The 20451-nt window shown below is 63.0% G+C and overlaps 9 protein-coding genes across 9 annotated transcripts in view; 4 read left to right on the top strand and 5 right to left on the bottom strand.

Annotated features, from left to right (window-relative positions):
- Nucleotides 1-2362: 2362 nt before the first annotated feature.
- EMIHUDRAFT_214058 (hypothetical protein) lies at nucleotides 2363-3047 on the bottom strand (the record flags this gene model as incomplete). The annotated part of the gene is made up of 2 exons (XM_005764588.1): nucleotides 2363-2420; nucleotides 2650-3047. 2 exons carry the CDS (start codon nucleotides 3045-3047, stop codon nucleotides 2363-2365), a joined length of 456 nt encoding a protein of 151 aa, XP_005764645.1.
- A 194-nt stretch (nucleotides 3048-3241) lies between these two features.
- Nucleotides 3242-4597, top strand: EMIHUDRAFT_104470 (hypothetical protein; the record flags this gene model as incomplete). The annotated part of the gene is made up of 2 exons (XM_005764587.1): nucleotides 3242-4006; nucleotides 4121-4597. The coding sequence occupies 2 exons, from the start codon at nucleotides 3242-3244 to the stop codon at nucleotides 4595-4597; spliced, it is 1242 nt and encodes a 413-aa protein (XP_005764644.1).
- Nucleotides 4598-4689: 92 nt separating this feature from the next.
- EMIHUDRAFT_437447 (hypothetical protein) lies at nucleotides 4690-5635 on the bottom strand. The gene is made up of 3 exons (XM_005764586.1): nucleotides 5606-5635; nucleotides 5175-5534; nucleotides 4690-5103 (listed from the first exon to the last, which is right to left on the bottom strand). The coding sequence occupies exons 1-3, from the start codon at nucleotides 5627-5629 to the stop codon at nucleotides 4867-4869; spliced, it is 621 nt and encodes a 206-aa protein (XP_005764643.1). The 5' UTR covers nucleotides 5630-5635; the 3' UTR covers nucleotides 4690-4866.
- A 1970-nt stretch (nucleotides 5636-7605) lies between these two features.
- Nucleotides 7606-9306, top strand: EMIHUDRAFT_549921 (hypothetical protein; the record flags this gene model as incomplete). Its single annotated transcript, XM_005764594.1, has 1 exon — nucleotides 7606-9306. The coding sequence occupies one exon, from the start codon at nucleotides 7606-7608 to the stop codon at nucleotides 9304-9306; it is 1701 nt and encodes a 566-aa protein (XP_005764651.1).
- A 129-nt stretch (nucleotides 9307-9435) lies between these two features.
- EMIHUDRAFT_357537 (hypothetical protein) lies at nucleotides 9436-10201 on the bottom strand. Its single transcript, XM_005764585.1, has one exon. It carries the CDS (start codon nucleotides 9916-9918, stop codon nucleotides 9520-9522), a length of 399 nt encoding a protein of 132 aa, XP_005764642.1. The 5' UTR covers nucleotides 9919-10201; the 3' UTR covers nucleotides 9436-9519.
- Nucleotides 10202-10877: 676 nt separating this feature from the next.
- EMIHUDRAFT_214053 (hypothetical protein) lies at nucleotides 10878-11501 on the top strand (the record flags this gene model as incomplete). The annotated part of the gene is made up of 1 exon (XM_005764584.1): nucleotides 10878-11501. One exon carries the CDS (start codon nucleotides 10878-10880, stop codon nucleotides 11499-11501), a length of 624 nt encoding a protein of 207 aa, XP_005764641.1.
- A 1334-nt stretch (nucleotides 11502-12835) lies between these two features.
- EMIHUDRAFT_452286 (hypothetical protein) lies at nucleotides 12836-14103 on the bottom strand (the record flags this gene model as incomplete). Its single annotated transcript, XM_005764583.1, has 3 exons — nucleotides 12836-13283; nucleotides 13497-13703; nucleotides 14008-14103. 3 exons carry the CDS (start codon nucleotides 14101-14103, stop codon nucleotides 12909-12911), a joined length of 678 nt encoding a protein of 225 aa, XP_005764640.1. The 3' UTR covers nucleotides 12836-12908.
- A 1957-nt stretch (nucleotides 14104-16060) lies between these two features.
- On the bottom strand, nucleotides 16061-16801 carry EMIHUDRAFT_214050 (hypothetical protein; the record flags this gene model as incomplete). The annotated part of the gene is made up of 2 exons (XM_005764582.1): nucleotides 16061-16629; nucleotides 16708-16801. 2 exons carry the CDS (start codon nucleotides 16799-16801, stop codon nucleotides 16061-16063), a joined length of 663 nt encoding a protein of 220 aa, XP_005764639.1.
- Nucleotides 16802-20248: 3447 nt separating this feature from the next.
- EMIHUDRAFT_214048 (hypothetical protein) overlaps nucleotides 20249-20451 on the top strand; it is a gene marked incomplete at both ends in the record, with an annotated part of 891 nt that continues 688 nt past the window's right edge. The window contains one exon of the mRNA XM_005764581.1: nucleotides 20249-20371. Coding sequence (XP_005764638.1) covers nucleotides 20249-20371 — 123 coding nt within the window. The remainder of the gene's footprint in view (nucleotides 20372-20451) is intronic.

Here is a 20451-nt window from a genome sequence, read left to right as displayed (position 1 = left end):
CGAAGGGTGCGCAAGTGCGTGAACCAGCCCTCGCCACTCCGAGTACGCTGCCTTGAAGCCGACGCAGACGCTCAGCTTGGCTGGCCAGGCGAGGTAGTACTCCATGCCTCCGTCGACTGGGACGGGTCCGCGCAAGGCGGATTGGCACACGGTACAGTGGAGACCACATGAGGCGCGGCAATCAGGCAGCAGGGCAAGCAGCAGGGCAAGCACCAATGCTAGCGGGGCCGAGCTCAAGCCGCCGGCACATGCGAGAGCGCTGCGACTCGCTTGATGGTGGTGAGATGGCATTTGATGCACGAAAAATGCCAACGACGTCTGCCTACCTCGCGCGCGTTTTGCCGCGCGCTTGCAAAGGGCGAATGTCGACGCCTAAATAGACAAGTCGGCCGAGGAGAGCAGCGAAGAGCGGAACCGAAGCGGAACGCGAATCGGGATCGCATTCTCCTCGAATGGTTTTACGAGCGTCATCTTGTAGTGAACAGGCCGACATCGTGGTTTGAGCGCCCAGCGCAGACCGACCGACCGCAGGGGGGGGTCCGGTCGACGGCCGCGGAAGACCGCAGACCGGGGGGGGGGTCCGGTCGGTCGGAGCGCAGACCGAGGGGGGGGGGGTCCCGTCGGTCAGGTTGGCTCGTGGGTCACACTGCACACGCTCGCCGCAGCTGTGAATAAATTAGTCTCTCGAAATACTAGAGACACAAGCGCCCTCTCCCCCCGTGTAATCACTCCTCGTCCGGAGCGGCTGCGCTCTAGAGAAGCTCAGGGTTGGGTCGGAACACAAGCTCGTCAATGTCCCCGCCCACGTCGAGCCGATGAACCCGGTGTGCGGTGAGGGCGGAAGCGATGTGTCTCGATCACAATTCTGCGTGTAGTCATCGGAAGGGACGATGCGCGCGTACTGTGTAGAACTGGAGCGCTGCCACAGAGATTGTACAGAGCGACGGCAAGCACAATCAGGCCTGCCTACGCCGCGTGGATGCTCCACATACACGTATGTGAGTCGGGCTGGCTCGAGCCTCCTTCGTTGCGTAACTAGTTTGCATAGCGAAACCGGCGATTTCGAAGCCTGTGCGCTGTGGCGGTTGGGTTCGCTAAGAAGGAGGGGGAGAGAGCGTTGAGGGGGCTCACGGCAAGGACACGGACCGAGGGAGGGGTCAGTCGTCACACACCTCCCGCCGCCGAGAGAGCGACCGACCGGAGGGGGGGTCCGGTCCACCTCGGGGGCAGACCACCGACCGGCGGGGGGGTCCCCACGAAGTAGGGGGGGTGGGTTCAAAGTGACGCTCGTATTTGTAAACCATCCGGCCCGCTGGGTGCCCCTTCGCCGTCCCTGGGTGTGAGGTTACCGACTGCACGCCAAGTGCTCCAAGTAAGTAAACCTCTGCAGCTGGATCCTGCTTCGTCTCGCTCGTTCGGCTCACCGGCTCTCTACAAGTTGCAACGTCGGCCCTCGGCCCCACTCCCCACACACAATCACAGGCTCCAGGGTGGCCAATCTGAATTCTGATATATCTGATGATATTATTTTTCTCAGATTTCACGCCCGCGAATGTGAAGAGAGACGCGCGACCCGCGTCGCTCCGCCCGCGAGGGCATGAGCCTTCCGCGATTCGATCCCGCAGCCAAAAGCTGCTCGCTCGAACCGCGGCCGACTCCGCCATCGCGGCCGCAGCTGTTGAGCTCTCCAGAAGACTGGTGCCTCATATGCTGCCTCCCTGCGGATGCTGCCGGCGAGCCTGGCGGTCCGCTGTACTACAAGGATGTGCTGACTCGATTCTACCTCGAATTCTTCTACCCCCACGACCTCGGAACGCGAATGTGACAGGACCATCGGGTCCTTCAGCCACCAAAGCGAGATCACCCGAGAGCAGCTGAGCCTGCCTCTGGCCTCGCCTCCCTCTCCTCCAGGCATTCGTGGCATCCTATGGGTCGTCCAGAGTATCGACCTCTGGCTTGTCAGCGCCGCCCCACCGAGGGCACCATGAAGTACAGCGATCGCCACCTCGCTGGCCTCTCCGCAAGGCCCCCCGACCGCGTCGAACTCATCGGCGCGGGCTCTCTCGGCTACGGGACCGGCCCCAGCTTCGGCTCTGAGCCTGAGGGCTGACAAGCTGCCGAGAGCCCAAATCACTGTGAGAGGCGTGATTTCTTGTTGGTTTCCTAAAATCTCTCGAAATGTGTAATGTGAAGAACTCATCGGCGCGGGCTCTCTCGGCTACGGGACCGGCCCCAGCTTCGGCTGAGGGCTAACAAGCTGCCGAGCCCAAATCAGAAATCACTGTGAGAGTCGCGTGATTTCTTGTTGGTTTCCTAAAATCTCTCGAATGTGTGAAGAACTCATCGGCGCGGGCTCTCTCGGCTACGGGACCGGCCCCAGCTTCGGCTGAGGGCTGACAAGCTGCCCCGAGCCCAAATCACTGTGAGAGCTCGAGTGTGGGAGTCGTGATTTCTTGTGTTGGTTTTCTAAAATCTCTCTCTCGAATGTGCAACGTCGGCGTGGTGGACACAGGTTAGGCTCCTCCCTCCATCGGTTGCTCTCTCGTACCGCCGTCTCCGCTCCCGGGCTGTGATGAGCGTACATCATCGCGCTCCCCGTCCTCGTCCCTCCGCCCCCTCCACAGCCTCGGCGGCTGCCACTGGTCCGACCTGTAGCTGTCCTGCATGTCCTGGTACTCGCTGGCGTCGTCCTCGTCCTGGAACGGTATGGCCGGCGAGAAGAAGGTGCCGGTGATTAGAGCCGTCATGGGAGCGAGCGCCGCGACGATGGCGAGCATCAGGGCCAGCAGCGGCAGCCTCGCGAACGACGGCGCGAGGCTCAGGGTAGTCAAGCCCAGCGTAACGGCTGCCGAAGCGAGAAAGCCCAGCAGCGCTATGGATATCGCGGCGACGGCGACGCTCGTTCGCAGCATGGGCGGCCTCGCGCCGTTTCGCAGGCCCGTCGCGGTCGCCGCGCTCGCTGAGATGGCCGGGCCCGCTGCAGCGCCGGCCAGGTAGCCGGCGACGACAGCGCCGGCGCCGTTTGCTGCAATGTCGACAACGCTCATGGCCGGCTGCGGCGCAGCCGGCGGGCGCACGCCGCCAGTGAGTGAGTGCAGGGCGAGCATCGAGCAGAGATGTGGCGTCGAACTCTGTGGCATTCGAACTCACCGCTTTCCCACGCCCAGAAATAAAAGAAACTCGACCGCGACCTCCTTGGGCCGCGGATTCTTATTTCTTTTTTGTGGCACCCAAAAACTCCATGCCGCTCACCGACGCCTCCGTGGGGCGGCCGGCACAGTACGAGCCACCTCCACTCTACCGCATCCGCGCCACATCGCTCTTTGACGCCGGGCTGCAGCAGGGGCGCATGGCCGGCACTCGTATCCGCGGCTGGCTCAGCACGCCCGAGATGAAGGGCCTGAGAAACTACACGGACAGAGACGGTGCGGCCGGCTTCGCGCAGCTCAAGCGCGACAACGCTGCCACCTTCCCACAGCTGGTCCGGGAGCTGGAGGGCGTGGCTTCGGGCGCTGGCGTGCCGCCCGACGACATCTGGCGAGCGACGATGATCAACGAGCTGGAGAGCCTCCGCTCGACTGCGCCGGGCGCCTGGCACGCGGGGCACTGCTCGGACGTGTACGCAGTCCCTCCCGGCGGGTACAGCGCGGGCTTTGCGCACGGGCACAACGAGGACTGGCCGGGTCCAATCTGGCAGTACTGGTACTTTGTCGCCTATTCCGCCGCACCCGGCGCCGACTTTGCCTCGTGCGCCGGCGCAGTCTACCCGGGTGGGCTGCTCGGCTGGGCCGCGTCTTGGAATGCGCGGGGGCTCTACCTGACGCAAAACTCGCTCTTCCCGAAGCGCAACCTGCCGGGCGGCCTCTCATCTGCCTTCGTGCAGCGCGCGGCGCTCTGCGGCGCGGGCGGCGGCGAAGCGGCGGCGGGCAGCTTGGACGAGCTCGTCGGCGCGCTGTCCACGCCTCGGGGCGGGCTTGGTTGGTCTTCGGCCGCGTCGCTCAACTTGGTCAGCCTGGTGGAGCGGCGGATGGCGAACCTGGAGGCGCAGCTGCAGTAGCACGCGAGGCGCCAGCCAGCCCTCTCGGAGCCTGCTCGGAACCGTCTCGGAGCCTTCTCGCAGGTGCACCTCGACAAGCACGCGAGGCGAGAGGTGAGGGAGGAGGAGGTGGCGGGCGAGGGGCGCAGCGGCGGCGGAGGAGCGGCAGGGGCCGCTAACTACTCCCACTTCAACGCCTTCAAGAGCCTCGAGGTCGGAGTCGCCGACGACCCGGAGCCCTCCTCGCGGCACAGGCAGGCGCGCGTCGACGCACTGCCGCCCGTCCGCAGCGCGGCTGACATCAGGTCGAGGCTGAGCGACGCGCGGGACGAGGCCTTCCCCATCTACCGCAACATGACGCTGCACACCCTCGTCCTCGACGGGCCGACCGGCCGGCTCGACGTGTGGTGCTGCGGCAGGAGCGCGGCACACGGCCCGCCCGTCTACCGATGGGAGCTGCTCCCCTCCTCGCCCTTCTTCGGCTTCGCCGAGCGTCTCCCGGCGCGAGCCCGAGCCGCGAGCGCCGAGCCGCGAGCGGCGGTTACGGCTTACGCGGTTTGACAACTTTGAGGGGGACCACGACCAGTGAGCGCCGCAAGTCCTAGCGGCGCCCAGCCCCCGCCCTAGATCGTGAGTTTGCAGTTTCCCGTTGCGGGGTCTACATCGCACATTTTTACACCGTGACCGAAAAAGCCGCCATGGAACATGCGCACATGCGAGGGCTCTCGAGAGGGGCCGCAGAGTACTGAGTTTAGAGAGGCAGAGGGTTGGAGTACGCGGGTCTATACCGTAGGCGTAGCAGCGTCGACCGGCATGGCATCGAGTGCCGACTAGTCGCCGCCGCAAGGCGTAGGCGCCGGCGGGTACTTGACGAACTTGTTGCCGTCTGCGTCCTCGGTGGTGAGGCCGACCACGTTGCCCTCCCCGTCCTTGCTGAAGCCAGCCACAGATCCAAAGGTCTGCGACGTCACGAGGCCCATGCCGGGCTTGTACACGGAGACATAGGCCAGCGGCATTGACTGCGGGCCGACCGAGACCTCGACCAGGCCATTGTTAGGGCCGCAGGCCTGCGCCGACGGGGCACGGTTAGCAAATAAGCGCGCACGCACAGTGGGCGGCGGCGGCGAAGGGCAGGCACCCCGAAGAGCTTGAGCGAGCCGACGGACTTGGCGGCCGTGTTGCAGATCTCGCCAACCTTGTTCGGGTCGGTGTCGCCCTTCCACGGGCCCGCGGCGTCCTTGAAGAAGGCGCACTTGAGCAGGCCCTCCTTGAAGTCGCCGCCCATGTTCATCACCGACTCGTACAGAAACGAGGTGCCGCCCGGGCTGACGTTCAAGGCGATGAGGCCGTAGTTCTTGCCCGTGCCGATCCAGCCGAGGTTCTCCGAGACCCACGCCCAGCAATTCTGGATGGGGTTGGAGGAGCTCTTCTCCTCGGTCGCTCCGCCCTTCTCCTCTGCGCGGCGCTCCTCAACGAATTTTGGGTCCGGCTTCGGCGCCTACACGGCGCACACGACAGGTAGGTGATCCAGAGCGTTGGCGAGTGTCACCGGCGTGAGGCCGGTCACACGGTGGGCTTCGGGCGAGATGACATGTTCAACGACTGTTCAACGATAAGGAGCCGCTGTAAATGGGTCTCGTCGACGGCGCTTCCGGCGTTTCGTTTTTTTTTAGTCATCTACGCCATCGTCTCGCCATCCAAGATCTACTTCAACTGCCAGGATGGAGAGCTGGCTGTGCCATGCGGGGCACTCGACGTGCTCGAGCGTGACATGACGGTCATCGGCGGCGACGAGCGGGGGACGACACCGACGATCGATCGCCAGCTCGCTCGCTCGACATCTCGCCGTCGGACGATGCGGCCACGGTGCGCATGAAGGCGGTCAGGTCGGCGGAGGGCGGCCAGCAGGGCTGCGTGCTGGCCACCAACGGATGCTGCCTCCCCTACCAGAAGGCGCTGCGGAAGACGCAGCACGAGTACCGGTACCCCCCAAGGCGGAGTTCGTCATCCAGGCTGAGGGAGGGTGTAGAGGATGTAGAGTGTAGAGCGCTGTAGAGCTGTAGAGCTGTAGAGCGCTGTAGAGCTGTAGAGCTCTACATCCACCGCGTGACGATGTGAGTCCGATGTAGAGCGATGTAGAGGCGCTCTACAACGTGAAATCTCTACCACACGTTACCAAACCCACACACATCAAACCCGCACACAAACACACACACGCTCGACAACGCCGTCAGCGACAACGCCGTCAGTGTGTAAGCTCCCTCAAAGCCTCTTGCTGCAGTCGGTCTGCGTATAACCTCAGCAGCCGAAGACGCCCCCGCCTCCTTGTTGTCTCGCTCTTGCCGCTCTGTCGTGCTGATCCTAGCAGACATGTCAGCAGCAATCTCCGAAAACCTCGCACCGGCAGTCGTATCCTCCTGCTGAGCCACATCAGTGAGAGCACATTGCGGACACAACTGCGCCGGTTCGCAGCCGCTGCATCCTGGAGCACCGGACCCTGGACGCCTGGAGCCACACCCGTATAAACCTCGGTTCAACCTCGCGGTGCGAACATGTACATGTACATGTAGCATGTAGAAGCATGCACGATTCTAGCTTGTCCCGCATGTCGTCGCACCATCCCATCTCCGTGTACATCTTCGTCCACAATTGTGAATTGAACCGCGTTGCGAAGGCGCTGACAAGTCACCTCCTCCCTATGAGACATCGGCCTCGGCCCGAGAATCACCGTCACGCTTCTCGTCATTCTCCGACGCCTCGTCGTGGACGACGCGGCCATGCCTCCACCGGCTACACCCACAGCTCCATCCTCGTCACCTCGCTCGCGACGATCTCTCTCCACCAACGGCCTCAATGTACTGCTCAGATCGCTAGTCGCCGGCAGGACGACGACCGAATGCGGCGCCTCGCCAGCCTCGTCGCTCCTGACGGCGCCATCCGTGTCTCCCGGCGGAGGCATCGCGTTTCGAGCCACAACGGACTGCGCGCTCCGCTTTTCGAACCACCAAAACTCGCGGCACCCAGGTGCCGGTGCCGGTGCAGGTGCCACAAGTTTGCGCCCGGCCCTCTAGCGCCGCGCGCTGGCCCCGGCTGCGTCCCCGCGTGGCCTGCCCGATGGCGTGGTGCCCGCCCTCCACCCAGTCCCACCTCCCCGCGCGGGGCCGCTCCGGGGCGACCCGGGCGCCCTCCGACCAAACTGCCACACTACTATCCGTGCCCAGTGTTGTGCGACGGAGTTTTGTTGTAAAATACAACAAGAGAGAGAGCCCTCCCCACTCCCGCCTCTCATTTGTGTCACACCACGCGGAACGCATCTCCTACCATCGCTTCGGTGAAGGGGGTGAACCGCGCCATCCTCGACCGCCGTGCAAAGCTCGCTTCCGAGCTCTCACGCCGCGCGTAGGGCCCTTAGGGGCCTAGAGAACACAACCCCCTCTCTCTTTTCTCCCAGTAAGCTAAAAGTACACACACATCATTAGATAGGCGGCGAACGAGGCCCATGCGGACGGACTGCGTCCCCGCGAAGACTGCTCTCGCTCTTCTGCTCCCGACGATTCGCTCACGAGTCGATGCGCGACCTCCTCGTCGTTCTTTCTGAGGCCCCTCCCGAGCATCCGAGCGAGGAGCTCTTGGCCGAGGCCTGCGCCCTGCTCGACGGCGGCCAGATCCACGATGTTGACGCTGCCGACTCGCGTGCCCGCACCGCTCTGCACCTCGCCGCGGCGAGACCGGGCCACCTGCCGGTTATAGATCGCCTTCTGCGGCTGGGCGCGACGGTCAATGCGCAGAACACGCACGGTAGTACCCCTCTCCACTTTGCTGTCCAGCACGGCCACGTGGAGGCGGCCACGGCCCTCATCAAGGCGGGAGCTGACCTAACACTGACCAACCAGCAAGGTCGGCCTGCGCTGTTTGCGGCCAGCGATGTGCTGCGTGTGAAGCTGATGGGCATTGCAAGCGCGAGGACCGATGGTCCGCCGGTGACTGGGCTCTGGCGGCCCAAAGGCGAGGGCCCAAGCTCAAAGGCCCCCCCCGAAGCTGACCCTGTGAGAGCAGCCATGCCCACCGGTCCCAAGGTAGTAAGGCCCACGCCCTTAGCTTCTGCCAATGGACGCCCTCGGACGGCTCCGGCACCCGGGATCCATGCTTCAGAGCTTGCGCGCTTGCGCGCGGGGTATCGGAAGCTCATCAAGCAACACCTCGACACCGCCAAGGAGGGGCCTGCTACCGCCGTCAGTGACGAGCTACCCAAAAGAGGCGCGATACGCTCTGCGGCTACGCATTGGCCATTGGTGGAGAGGTGGCTCGAGGTCGCGCGGCGTGAGCAAGAAGGGATGGCATCGTACAGTAAGCTATCAGTCGCGCTTGCCACTGCGGACGACATGGTACAAGTTGAAAAGGACCCTCAGCGCTCGCACTGCATGGCGACGGAGGGGCTGCCCGTGCCGCGCCAGCGAATCGCGCAGCTTCGTCGGGTCTTACGTGCGTGGTGCAATCTGTACCCAGCGCTCGGCTACACGCAGGGCATGTCCCACCTTGCCCTCTTCCTGTTGCAGCTCGCCTGCAGCGCGCGGCTGGTGAGCGGAGGCAAAGCGGAGGCGGCAGAGGTGCCAGACAAGGAGCAGGCAGAGGCAGGAGCTGAGCTTGCCGAAGCGGAGGCAGACCAGGCGGAGGAGGATGCCTTTGCGCTCTTTGTGCTCCTGAATGCGCGCCTTCCGCCCGACTTTTACGTGCCGCAGCTTCGCGGTTGTGAGCGGGAGTTCGAGAGCCTTATGCTCATCTTGGACGAGACGAGGCCTGCGCCCACTTGGCTGGACGCGGGCCACGACGCGGCCGCAGTGCGGTTTGGCCTGTTTTTTGCAACAATCAAGTGGTGGCTCGCCCTCTGGTGCGACTCTTTGCCGCTGCCTCTCGTCGTCCAGGTCTGCGACCGCATGATATCTGCGTCGCTCTCAACCGCGGCTGCAGCGGCTGGACTGCAAACAGACAATACCGAGCCGAGCGACGCCAACTTGCGATTCACGCTGGTAATTCTGGCGCTCGCAGAGGAGCACATCGCCACGTCCTTGCAGCATCTGGGCGAGGAGGAGCTCAATCCCGGCAGCGTCTCGCAGGTGATGCGCGAGGCGGTGTTGCAAGCGACTGACACGACCTCCCCCGAGGCTCTCGCCCACGCTGTTGCGGAGCTGGAGCTTCCGGATGGGATTGGCACGTCGACGTGGCGAGAGAGAGCGGCAGCCAGCGTGACGACGAGCGAGGCAGGACTCTGACTGAATGTGGACTCGGGCCACATCTCGGCCGAGCTCGCTCACGGGGCCTCTCTCAGGTCTGCATGTGTGTTGTGTCGTGTAGCCATGTACAGGTCGTGTAGCCATGCGAGATGCCCACATCCGTCTCCTCCCGTAAATAAATGAATAATAACGGACACCTCCACTAGGATACTTTTTTAGCCTCTATACGCGCCAGCCTCGCTAGAGAGAGCTCTACCCCGCCCGCGCGTGGCACCGCTCGATTCTTCGCAATCGCATCGCAAGCTCGCTGAGCTGTGCTTGCACGGTCCGACCCTCCGACGCAGCCTCGTTCCGCACCAAATCGCGCTGTGCCATCTTTGACCGCTTGCGCAGCTCTGCCTCGGCCATGCTGATACTCTCAGCGCGGCGGCCGGCAAGCATCTCTGGATCCGCGCCCCGGTCACGAAGGTAGAGATGGCGGAGGATCAGCCACGCGTTGAAAGGCGGAGGCACGGGGGGTAGTCCAAAGAACTCGTCAATGTTGGAGACGTAGAGAAACTTCCACTCGTCGTCGGCCGCCTCGTTCACGCGCTCCCAGGTCTCGCTCATCAGTGCAGTGAGAAGGTTGATGAGCACGCACTGCGAGAGCATAAAGTAGACCCAGAGCAGGACCGCGACCACCCTCGGCTGGCTTTGCGTCTCGTGCCTGCGCCCGATGGGGGGGCTAGGTCGGTGGGACGCCCGGTGGACCGAACGGAGCAGACGGGCCAAGAAGTACTCACCCGAGCGACTCGCCGAAGATGGCCCAGAATGAGATCGCCCAGGGGGGACCGCGCGCTTCCTGCGCTGCTCGTGGCTCGATCGCGTTGGCCTCGTCTGGCGTGCCGTCCGGCTCCGCCGAGTTCGGAACGACCAGATTCTCAACCGACAGCAACCCGGAAAAGGCGATGGCGAACGCTAGCATCACGATTGTGAGCATCACCATGAAGCGCTTGATGTCCGCCATGATGCGAAAGCAGGAGATGAAGAGCACGCCGAATGACTGCTGATAAGCGAGCATGGCAAACAGCGATCGCAAGCACGCAACAAGGGCCCCGAGGGAGAGAGAGATGCGACCGTTTGCCAAAGTGGCATAAAGCATCGCCCGCGGAACGAGTGGGAAGAGCCACAGCGCGAGTGCAATGGCGTGCGCCGCGACGGCGAACAATAGCAGCGCGTACTTTAGGGCGTCGACGACGTTCCAGAAGCCGCGCAGGTGCTCCTTGAGTGAGCCGGCCGAGAGATACTGTAAGTATTCCTCCAGGGCGTTCGTTGCTGTCCACGAGTAGAAGACACTCTCGGCGGGCGAGCACCAGAGGTCGGGCGGGCACCACAGAAGCACGTGTGCGAAGAGAAGGAGGTACGAGATATCGATAGCCGCCCGCATCGCCGGCCGCGCTGCTCCCATGGCTAGTTCGCGCCTCCGCAGCTTCACTATTGGCACTGGGATTGGTGCAGCGGCTGTCTACAAGCGCCCCCCAGCGCTGCCGCCGCCCACGTCGCCTTCTCTGCCGCCTGTTGGCGGGTACATACCAGGGGCGAGGAGCAGCTCAAAGGTGGCGGTCGGTCCCATGGGCATTCTTGCCCTTTTGGCTCTGCTAGCCCTCCTGCTCCTCTACCTCAAGGAGGCATCCGAGCGCCTCTTTGGATGGGAGGTGACTGCCGTGTCGCTGCGGGACCTTGAGCAGGGGCTCAGGGGCGCCCGCGCGTGGGCAGACTCCGCGCTGCATTCACTACGCAATGAAGCCTACACGGTTGGATATCGACTGAGAGTGGAGCTGTCCTCCCTGCGAGACGACCTCGACAAATTGCTCGGGAAGCTTCGGCAGTCGGCCATCGACCATGGCCTGCTTGAGGAGGAGCCGCCGCCGCCAGTGTGGCCTCCTCCAAGTCCAAAGGCGGCCGCAAGCCCACCTGCCGCTGCCCCGTTGAAACCACCTCCTCCACCCACGATGCCGCTTGCGTCGTCCGACGAGGGTGACTACGTCATGCCGGAACCCGCCAAGAAGTTGAAGCCTCTCGTCACGCTCGCGAGGCAAGCGAGCGACCCGCCGCAGCCCACCGTCCACATGCCACCGTCTCCCTCTCCAGAATCTCCGCCCCCGTCGTATGCTTGGCGCCACTCTGGCACTCCCTCGTGGCCGGACAACGCGCCCACCAAGGCCATCCTCCAGCCGGTGCCCCTGGTTGATTAGTCAGGGACGCCACTTGATGCTGGGGGCTTCAAACAGCGGCCCAGGCCAGAGGACGCCTTGCTCGACGTAGTTGCTAGCTGAGAAAGACCAACACCGCGTCTCCCCGACCAGAGATGGCCCACTCCTCCCCCCTCTACCGCTCCGCCCACATGTCCGGTTCCCGGTGACGGTTGAGCTGTGTGTGTGCGTGTGTGTGAGACACACAGAGTTGGACACAATTATAAGGCGGGTGGACCAAACAGGCGGGTTTCCAAAACTGCTTGATAGTAGTTTCAAAACTGCCTGTTAGTTAACAGGTTGGGTTTTTCAGACGGGTTGTTAAGAGGCTAGTTAACTGGTCTGTGGTCGGCAGTGGAGCCCGGTTTGGGTCCGGAGCTTGCCCCCACAGGTGCGACGTGTCACGGTCCCCAAACATGTCACATTTAGGGCTTTTGAGGTTTGATTTTGCACATCTTGAGCACTCTTGAGCACTCTTGTCATCAGAAACACCAAGATGGCTCTTGTCGTCAACTTCTAGGGAAGGTCTAGTGGGGGTTCTCTCGTCGCCGCAGCCTTACCGCCAATGCCTTTGAGGCTTTGTTTGAGGGCTCATGAGACATGACGGCCGATTCTGCGTCCAAAAATTCAGCCAGTTAACTGGCAAAAACAGTTTTGAAACTCGCAACTCGATAGTGATAGTAGTTTCAAAACTGCCAGTTAGCACCTGTTATCTAGTTACGTGTACGGTGGTGTCCTGGGTGTACAGCTGTGCATATAGCTCGATTGCGTCCACATACAGTTAACTGCTGTTAACTGCTTCGGCAGCGTGCACCTCGATCCTGTACCGTGTTTGTTATAGCCCCCCCGAATGAACACACCAGTGAGGGAGGGTGAGACGATCGAGGGGTCCCGTACCATGCGGAATCGGCCCTATCAAGTGCTCAAGTGCTCAACTAGTTAACTGGTTGAGCCCCGCCCTAGCCTTGGAGTTGCAGTTGGACACAAATGTTGGGTCAACAAACACACACTTTCATACCCCAACGGACTCAAAAAGACAAGCCTCAAGTTAGTCGACGACACGTGACGCTCGGGGACCCGCCTTCTTACCCATCTCTCTGGAATCTGTCCGTTTTTATGTAATAACGAGAGACACCCGAGCACGACCACGAGAGACACCTACACGTGCGCGGTGCGGCCCTGCGGGTGCGGCCTGGCGCCTGCGCGCGCGCGGCGGCACCGCTGCTCTCTAGCGGCATGTGGCAGTGGGCGCTGTCCACTGACCGGCTCTTCTTTCCGCCTCGTGCCCCGCGCGCGCGCGAGCGCGCCAATATCTCATACCCCATGGGGAAAAGACGAGACCGAGGGACGCTTACGGCTGAGCTTAGTTACTCTCGCTCAAAATCCACTCGCTCCCGCTGCCTGCCTGCCTCACATTTCGAGCGCGAGCCTCCCGCGCTGCTGCGATCGGTGAGGCGAGGGCGCCGCTGCTCTCTGCGCCTTCAGGTCGTCGAGGTCTTTGCTGGAGATCTCCGCCGCCGGCTCCATCGGCCCGCCGCCCGGCTCGCCCTCCTCCTGCAGCTCCACCATCCCGTTCCCCGGCAGCACGCTCGGGATGACCGACCGCGCCGTCCCGTACGCCACCGCGACAAAGATGAAGAGGAAGACGATCAACGGGAAGATGACGTCGGCGTTCACGTCGGTGTAACCATCCGGCGAGAGCGGCGGCAAGTGCGGGTGCGGAGGCATGGCGGGCGGCAGCCCGCCGGAGCGAGCCGAATCGGACGGTCGCAGCGCCACCATCACCTGTATCGAAGAGTGAACTATATGGCGCTGGCGCTCAGACCAACTGAGCAACCGTGCAGTGCCCCCTAGAGTGCCCCGCCGCCTTGAGGTGCTGCATTCGCGTATCTCCGTCCCTGATCCCACCCAGCCCTCCCTCTGCTCACCCCTCCCCTTCTCTCCCCTCGTTCCCTCCGCCCCCCCACGCCTCACCTCGATATCTGCGCCCAGCTCGACCTGGTGGTCCGCCTCGCGCCGCAGCTCGCACCAGTGAAGCGGCGTCGGGATTGGGCGCAGCTTGCAGGCGCCAATCTCCTTATGGTGCGAGAACTCGTCGTAGTCGAAGATCTGAATCCGCAGCAGGCCGGCCTCGGGGCTCTCCATGTCGCAGCAGAGGTCGTAGACGGGGTTGGCCGTATTTGGCTCCGCAGGCGAGCGGCACTCCTGTCGGCCTCCTCGTCCGCCAACCAAGGTGAGGAGCACGTAACTGCGTCGGTAAGAGCCGGCGGGTGAGGGAGAAGAGCGACGGCGTGGCAGCTACCGCCCGGGCGCGGCGACGCCTGTCTGGCAGCGTGTTCTTGGGCCACGTGTCCGTGGGAGGGAGGTCTCGCGCTCGTCGGACACACACCCTAATCGGCTGTCCGCAGTGCACCTGGCAGGGCGGGAGCAGTCGCACCGGCGCAGTGTGCAGACGCAGGAGGAGTCGCATCGAGCTCAGAGGCACAGGCGGGCGGGGCGGGGGACTCACGTTGTCGTGCGGGTCGTTGTCGTGCCGGCACGGCTGGTTGATCTCGCGCGAGTCGTGGAAGCTGGCGAACTTGCCCCACAGGCTAAGCGAGCCCATTATCGTTTCCTCGTGCACAGGCGTTCTGCAGCGCCATTCTGCAGGCGCCATTCAAAAAAAATCAATCCACACAGCACACTGTCACACACACCGGCACACCCAAGGGTGGGCGACGGCTAGTGCACCTCACCCCTCTCCTTAAAATCCCTGTGTGGTGGCGGCGTGCCGTCCTCCCATCCCTCCCTTGGGTTGTCTGTTTTCTTTCTTTCTTTTACACACCGGCACACCACCGGAGCCGAGTCTCTCTCTCTCCGGAGCCGCCTAAGCGACTCCGTTTAAGAAACGTCAATGCACTGCACCATGCACCCTTCTCGGCGCAGTGGGTGCCGAGAACGCCGTCACCGAGGCGCCGTTCGTTTTTTCTTTTAACCTTTTATGAGCACGTCCCGTCGGCAAGCTGCTCTGGCTATCACGACACACGAGGGGACGCGCCCCCCTTGCGCTGGTTTCCCCGGCGGTGCGAGGCGTTATTTTTCGCTAAATTACAAAGTTTAAGTTAGCCACGTCTCTGGGCAAAACGTGACGTCTCTTGGCTAAGTTGCTCTTCCTCTTGACGTCTCTTGCTGGCCTGTCTCTGATTTGAGCGTTGTGGTTCCGTGTGTGCGCACGAGAGAGATGGACAGAGATCAGAGCGAGACGTCTCTGGACTCTGCGAGCTTTCTCTGTGACTCTCACTCTCTCTCTCTTCTTGTGAGTTTTATGTCATAAATAATAAATAAATAAAACGGGCAAACTCTGAGACGAGATGGGATTTAGGGACATGTGTCCCCGCCCTGCACGATCTTGGTGTAGGGATCTTCAATCCGTGTCCCCTCACCCCTCGTCACAACCCGACACGGAAGAGCGGCAAGAGTTGGGGCTGCGGCTACGGCTGCGGCTATGAGAGGGGCCGGGGTCGCGGGAGAGCCGCTGCGCCGCGTGGACGCGCCTACACCGCTCTTGCTCCGCTCGCCACCTCTCGCAAAGGTCCAAAGCCATAGCCACCACCTCCTCCGGCAAGTCCTTTCGCCGTACTCGCCGTCCCTCCACGCCTGGAAGAGCTCGTCGTCATAGCCGTATTGCATCACAGCCTGCTGAACTGCGTCGTGTACGACCCCTGCCGTCCTATCCTGCGCCTCAGCGTCGGAAAAGTCGAACTCGGAGTCATACTCGGAAGCAGGCACAGACGGCCGCGGTGATTTGGCAGGCGGCGAGGAGGGGGAGGGGGAGCGCGGCGGTGCGCGCTCGTGGCTCCCGCTGGTGCCAGAAGGGCCAGCGCCCAGCGCGCTCAGCCTGTTCTTGTTCACCTTGGGAGAGGGGGGTGGGGGTCCACCTCCCTTGGGTGCGGGCTGGCGGTCAGGCTTGCGCTTGACCGCCTTGCCCGGCGGCTTGCGGCCAGGGTTCCTCATGGTGAACCTGTCCGGCATGCCGCCCTTCCCAACCCTGGTCCACCCCTCGGGCGACTCGTTGGGCTGGGGCTGCTGCACCTGTTGGTGCTGCGGGTGTGCCTGCGGTGCTGCGGCCGGAGCTGCAGCGGCGGCAGGCGGTGCTGCGGGCGGTGCCGCGGCGGTGGTGGCAGCAGGGGCACAGGCTGCGGTGGGGCACTGCCCTCCTTGGCCTGCTGCCGCTCCCTGTCCCTCTCCCACTGGGACTGGGGCTGGACAATGAACTGCTTGCCCATGGGCGTCGGGTTGACGCTGAAGCTCCACCAGTTGCGCTCCACGGCGAGCTGCGAGAGGAGTTTTATGTCTCATGCTTGTGTCCGGTCGCCCACCAATATGCGCGGCGCTATACGTAGGTGTGTGAGGAGAAGGCACGTGTCTCTCGCTCCATGACCAACACTACAAAACAAGTAGTCTCCCAACTCTTACGGAAATGCAAACGTCTCACAACCCCTACCCGCTACCCGTCTTGTGTGCGCATGCAGCTCCACGTGTGCGTGTGTAAGCGAGCCCGCCGACCAGGCCCGCGGAGATCGTCACGCCGTCTTGCGCACAAGGACAAACGGCGCAGCGTTGCGCACGCCTCCCGACGCTCGCATCCCGCCCAGGCCGAGCAGCACGCCGGGCGCCACCTCTCGCAGCTCGTCGCGCATGCCGAGGACTGTGCCCCACAGCGGCTCCCCCGCCGCGGCGTAGTCGAGGCTCAGCACGGGCCTCCCGTCGAGCGTGGACGGCGCGACGGATGCGCGGAAGGCGCGCCTCGGAGGTCCGCGCTCAAAGAGGTTGGCCCCGCTGCCGCCGTCCGCGCTGAAGGCTTTGCCAGACCACCGCGAGGCGGGCCCGAATAGGTTGTGCGTTATGAGTGCAGACACGGGCGCCAGCACACCGAGCGGGAGCAGCCTCCCCTCCCACTCGCCGCTCCACCCGCCGATCGTGGGAGCGGGCGAGGCCCGCCACAGCGCCACGGCATCCGCCTTGGACGTCAGCGCAAGCAGGCCGGCGGCATCAGAGCAGGAAGGCGGAGGATGGGAGGTGCCGCCGTTTTGCGCAATGTTGAGCGCTATTAGTGCGCCCAGCGAGGCGACAAGCGCCGCCACGGTCGTGCCTGCTGTGCTGAGACCGCCGCCGCGGAGCCGAGCAGCAGCGAGGCAGGTTGCAGTATGTGACGAGCGCTCGTACGCACCAGTGCCAGCACCGGGGCCAGTGGCGATCTGTGACGCCTCGGTGAGCGATTCGGCGGCAACGATGAGGACGGTCGGCACGAGCAGCCGCCTCATGTATGTACCGCTTGTTGGTGGTGTGTCGTGCGCGACCTCTGAGTCCTGCACCGATAGTAGGATCCTACAACTGTAGTGCTGGGCCGCGCGGTCTCTGCTAATTTTTCTCTTTACCCAATTTTATTATTGCTTGAAATTTGGACGGCGGCGGCTACGTGGCGTACAAGAAGGCGGACTACGCGCACGCCCTCTCGCGCTCGGACACGGACGTACAGATGTACCTGTTCGAAACCTTCGTTCGGCGGGTCCGGGTCGTCTGCGTGTCTCTTCTTCGGGTGGTTGGGAGAGTTTGTTTGAGACAGTGGCCAGGGGCGGGGCTTGCATTTTTGCCGTCGCCAGTCGCCCCCCCAAACGCTACACCTACAGCGGGGGCGGCGGCGGCGGCGGGGGCGGCGGCGGCGGCGCGACGGGGTGGGTGGGGTGTGGGGAGGTGCTGCTGTGTGCGCTGCGCGTGCGCGCACCGCACACCATACTCGAGTACGGCGGGAAACAGACGGCGAGGGGGGCGCGGCGGCAGTGGCGGCAGAGCGCGCGCGCGCGGCGCGCGCGACGGAGGGGCGGAGCAGCGACCGCGCGCGCGGTCGCTGCTCCGTCTGTCCCGGAGCGCCGTCTGCGCGGGGTGCGCGTCAGGAGAGGGGGGACGGGGGAAGGGAGCAGCCGGGCGACGAGAGGTAGGAGGTGCTCGCCGGCGAGCGCTCCCGCGCCTGCGGAGGGGCAAGGCCTGAGGGCGGGCGGCCGGGCGGGCGGCCGCGGGGGGGGGGGGGGGGGGGGGGGAAAAAAAATTGGCCCCCCCCCCACCAAAAAAACGGGCGGGGGTTTCCCTCCCCCCCCCGTTTAAAAAAAGGGGTTTTTTTTCTCCCAAAAAAAAAGAGACCCCCTCGGGCGTTGGACCCCAAAAAACCCCCCTCCTCTTATGGGGGGGGCCCCTCCCCGAAACCCGGGGGGGGGGCCTAAAACAAGACCCCCTTTTAGAACCCTTTTAAACCCCCCTGCGCGGCGCACCTATCCGCTGTGCGCCGGCTCGAGCGCCTATCGCCAAATCGCGACGTTTGAGCGCAGCGCACGCGTCCCACACGTCACGCGCGCGCAGGAGAGCGTGCGGCACAGCTGTAGCGTGTACTCGCCGAGGGCATCGCGCCGAAAACCCCGCGCATTCCGCCCCAGCAGAGGCTGCAGCCTATTCACAAGCTACACCACTGTAAGAATGGTGAGTACTTGGGGTTGAGTGGGCTTGCTTGCTCCCTAAGCCGGGAGCAAAAATGCAAGAATTTTTAGCAATACCTTAACAATACCAAACAACTCTAACACTCACACTGCAACGCGGTCAAGCGGCTGTTCTACCAGATGAAGGACAAGGTCAAGGACAAGCTCTCGAAGCGGCAGCACGAGGACGAGGCGAGCTGGTCGACGCGGTCGTGGCTGTCGCTGCAGGCCCAGCGCTGCCCGTTTGTCAGCGCTGTCAGTCGCGCTGCAGGCCTGCAGCTTCTCGCGGCGGCGGATGAGAGACTATGGAAAGTTCACGTCATGACGGTTAGCCGCTGTCACGACGGTTAGCCGCTGTCATGACAGCTGCCAGCTGTCATACAGCAAACGACAGCGACAGTGACACCTACCTGTCACCAGCTGTCACCAGCTGTCACCAGCTGTCACCAGCTGTCACCAGCTGTCGTTGCTGCTGTCGTTGCTGCTGTCGTTGCTGCTGTCGTAACCATCCCCGACTGGTCCAACTGTCACTGCTGCTGTAATTGCGCAGCTGTCATTCCTGCTGTCATTGCTGCTGTCATCGCTGTCGTTGCTGCTGCTGTGCTGTCATTGCTGCTGTCATTGCTGCTGTCATTGCTGCTGTCATTGCTGCTGTCATTGCTGCTGTCATGAGCACCCCCGCAGGACAGTGTGTGGTGCCACTAACGAGAGAGACAGGACACTCAAGATATAGATGCATGCGCGCGAGACCGCTCACTCGCACGCCCGACGCCACATGAGAAACCCTCTCAACAGTAGCCACGCACGGTCAGCAGCAGCGGGCGTGAGTCGGAGAATCTGCAAAACCCTTGCCCTCCTTCCTCCAGCATGTGCCGTGATGGGCTCCAGCGCTGGTTCATCTGCCGCTCAAAAATCTCACGCGAGCGAACGGTGTCAATCCTCAGCCGCGAGGATTGGGACCTTGAAATCCACGATCACAAGCAAACGCGCAGAGCATTGAGCAACACACCTCGGGTTGAACCTCTCAAGGTGCATGCTGTCACCGGCAGTCTGCATGTGGATCGTAGACGATGACTATGGCTGGAATAAGCTCAGGTTCGTCACGAGAAGAGCTCCAATGCCAGCCAGCTGGCTATCCCACACGCTCGGCCGTCGGCGGATCAGCCCACTTTCTTCGTGTCAAAAGAGCGGCGACATGAAAGCTCCGAGCACACGCATGGTGCGCATGAGGCAAGCAGGTCAGGGCCTCTCGCCGGCTCCAATTGGCACCAAGTGGCACCAAGTTCCAAGTTCCAGCACACCAAGTGGGGCCGACGCAGGCGGAAAGATCACAAGCGCCCGTCGACTCTCTGAAAAAAATTTCTCAGGTCTAGCGCTATTCAAGGTAGACATATCCTCGAGACGTTTGCACGCCGCTATTCTTTGTCAAGACCTACACCGGCCAGCGCCGCTGGCTCCCCCTGGCTCACAACCCCATTCATTCACAGTGAATGAGACGAGGATCAAGGTGAGGCTCTATCGGGTCTTTTTGTGGCAGCACTCGCACCAGCACACCACACGCACCACCACCAGCACACCACACACCACACACCACACACAACGCACCCGTCCACAAGTGCACGTCCACGTGAGAGCACACACACGTCACACGCAAGAAGTGCCTTCTTACGGAGGCCGCTTGGTTGGCTCTGACCTCATGGCCTGCAGTCTTCACAGAAAGGCAACCTGCCATTGCTGATAGTTTGAGGTGAGCAATGGCATGCACATGCGCGCGTGTGGGCTGGAGGAAGGCACGGCGCGCGTGGCTGGCGTTCACTGTGCGAGTCAAAGCGCACCGGCCACGGTGGCCATTGCCGAGCCACAAGTGGCGTTGATCAGGAACTCTCATGTAGAGAGCTCTGCTCTGCTACAAGAAAGCAGGCTCACCCTACACAGAGAAATTCTGAGGCAGAGGAGCAGGAGTTTTGCAAAATGTGTGAGACGTACAAACGCTGCTGTGCATCAGGCGTTGAGAGCTACATCCACGCGCACCGGTGTCTTATTTTAGTCCATGGGGTGTACTGCACAGATGGGTGGGTGGGCGGTTGGGCCCATTCACGAGGGCTATGGCTGCCTCACGGCTGTGCCTGTGGGCTGTGGCGCTGCCTCGCTGTCGCTGTCGCTGTCGCTGTCACTCGCGGGGCCCCGCGCTGACATTGTCACCGCCTGTCGTTGGCATTCACTGGCTTCACTGTCACTGTCACTATGGCTGTCACTGTTCCTGGTGCCTTTCACTCCTCCTTGGCAGCTGGCTGTCACCAGCTGTCACCAGCTGTCACCAGCTGTCACCAGCTGTCACCAGCTGTCGTTGCTGCCGTCGTTGCTGCTGTCGTTTCGCAGCCGCTGTCATGACATATTGACCACGTCATGGACGTTAACAGCCGTTTTAACCGTCATGACGTGAACTT

The sequence above is a fragment of the Emiliania huxleyi genome, assembly GCF_000372725.1.
Source record: "Emiliania huxleyi CCMP1516 unplaced genomic scaffold EMIHUscaffold_59, whole genome shotgun sequence".
Classification (NCBI taxonomy): Eukaryota; Haptophyta; order Isochrysidales; family Noelaerhabdaceae; genus Emiliania; species Emiliania huxleyi.
The sequence above is the reverse complement of the archived record's forward strand: the minus strand, read 5'-3'. Positions and strand labels throughout refer to the sequence as shown.

Excerpts from the sequence above, each read along its gene's own strand:
- EMIHUDRAFT_437447 (XM_005764586.1), bottom strand. The coding sequence starts at position 5,629 with ATGTCATCTCGCCCGAAGCCCACC. Across the intron at positions 5,535-5,605 it reads CATCTCGCCCGAAGCCCACC|GCGCCGAAGCCGGACCCAAA; the intron begins GTGTGACCGGCC and ends TGCGCCGTGTAG. Across the intron at positions 5,104-5,174 it reads GCTCGCTCAAGCTCTTCGGG|GCCTGCGGCCCTAACAATGG; the intron begins GTGCCTGCCCTT and ends CCGTCGGCGCAG.
- EMIHUDRAFT_357537 (XM_005764585.1), bottom strand. The coding sequence starts at position 9,918 with ATGCTCTCGCAGTGCGTGCTCATCAACCTTCTCACTGCACTGATGAGC.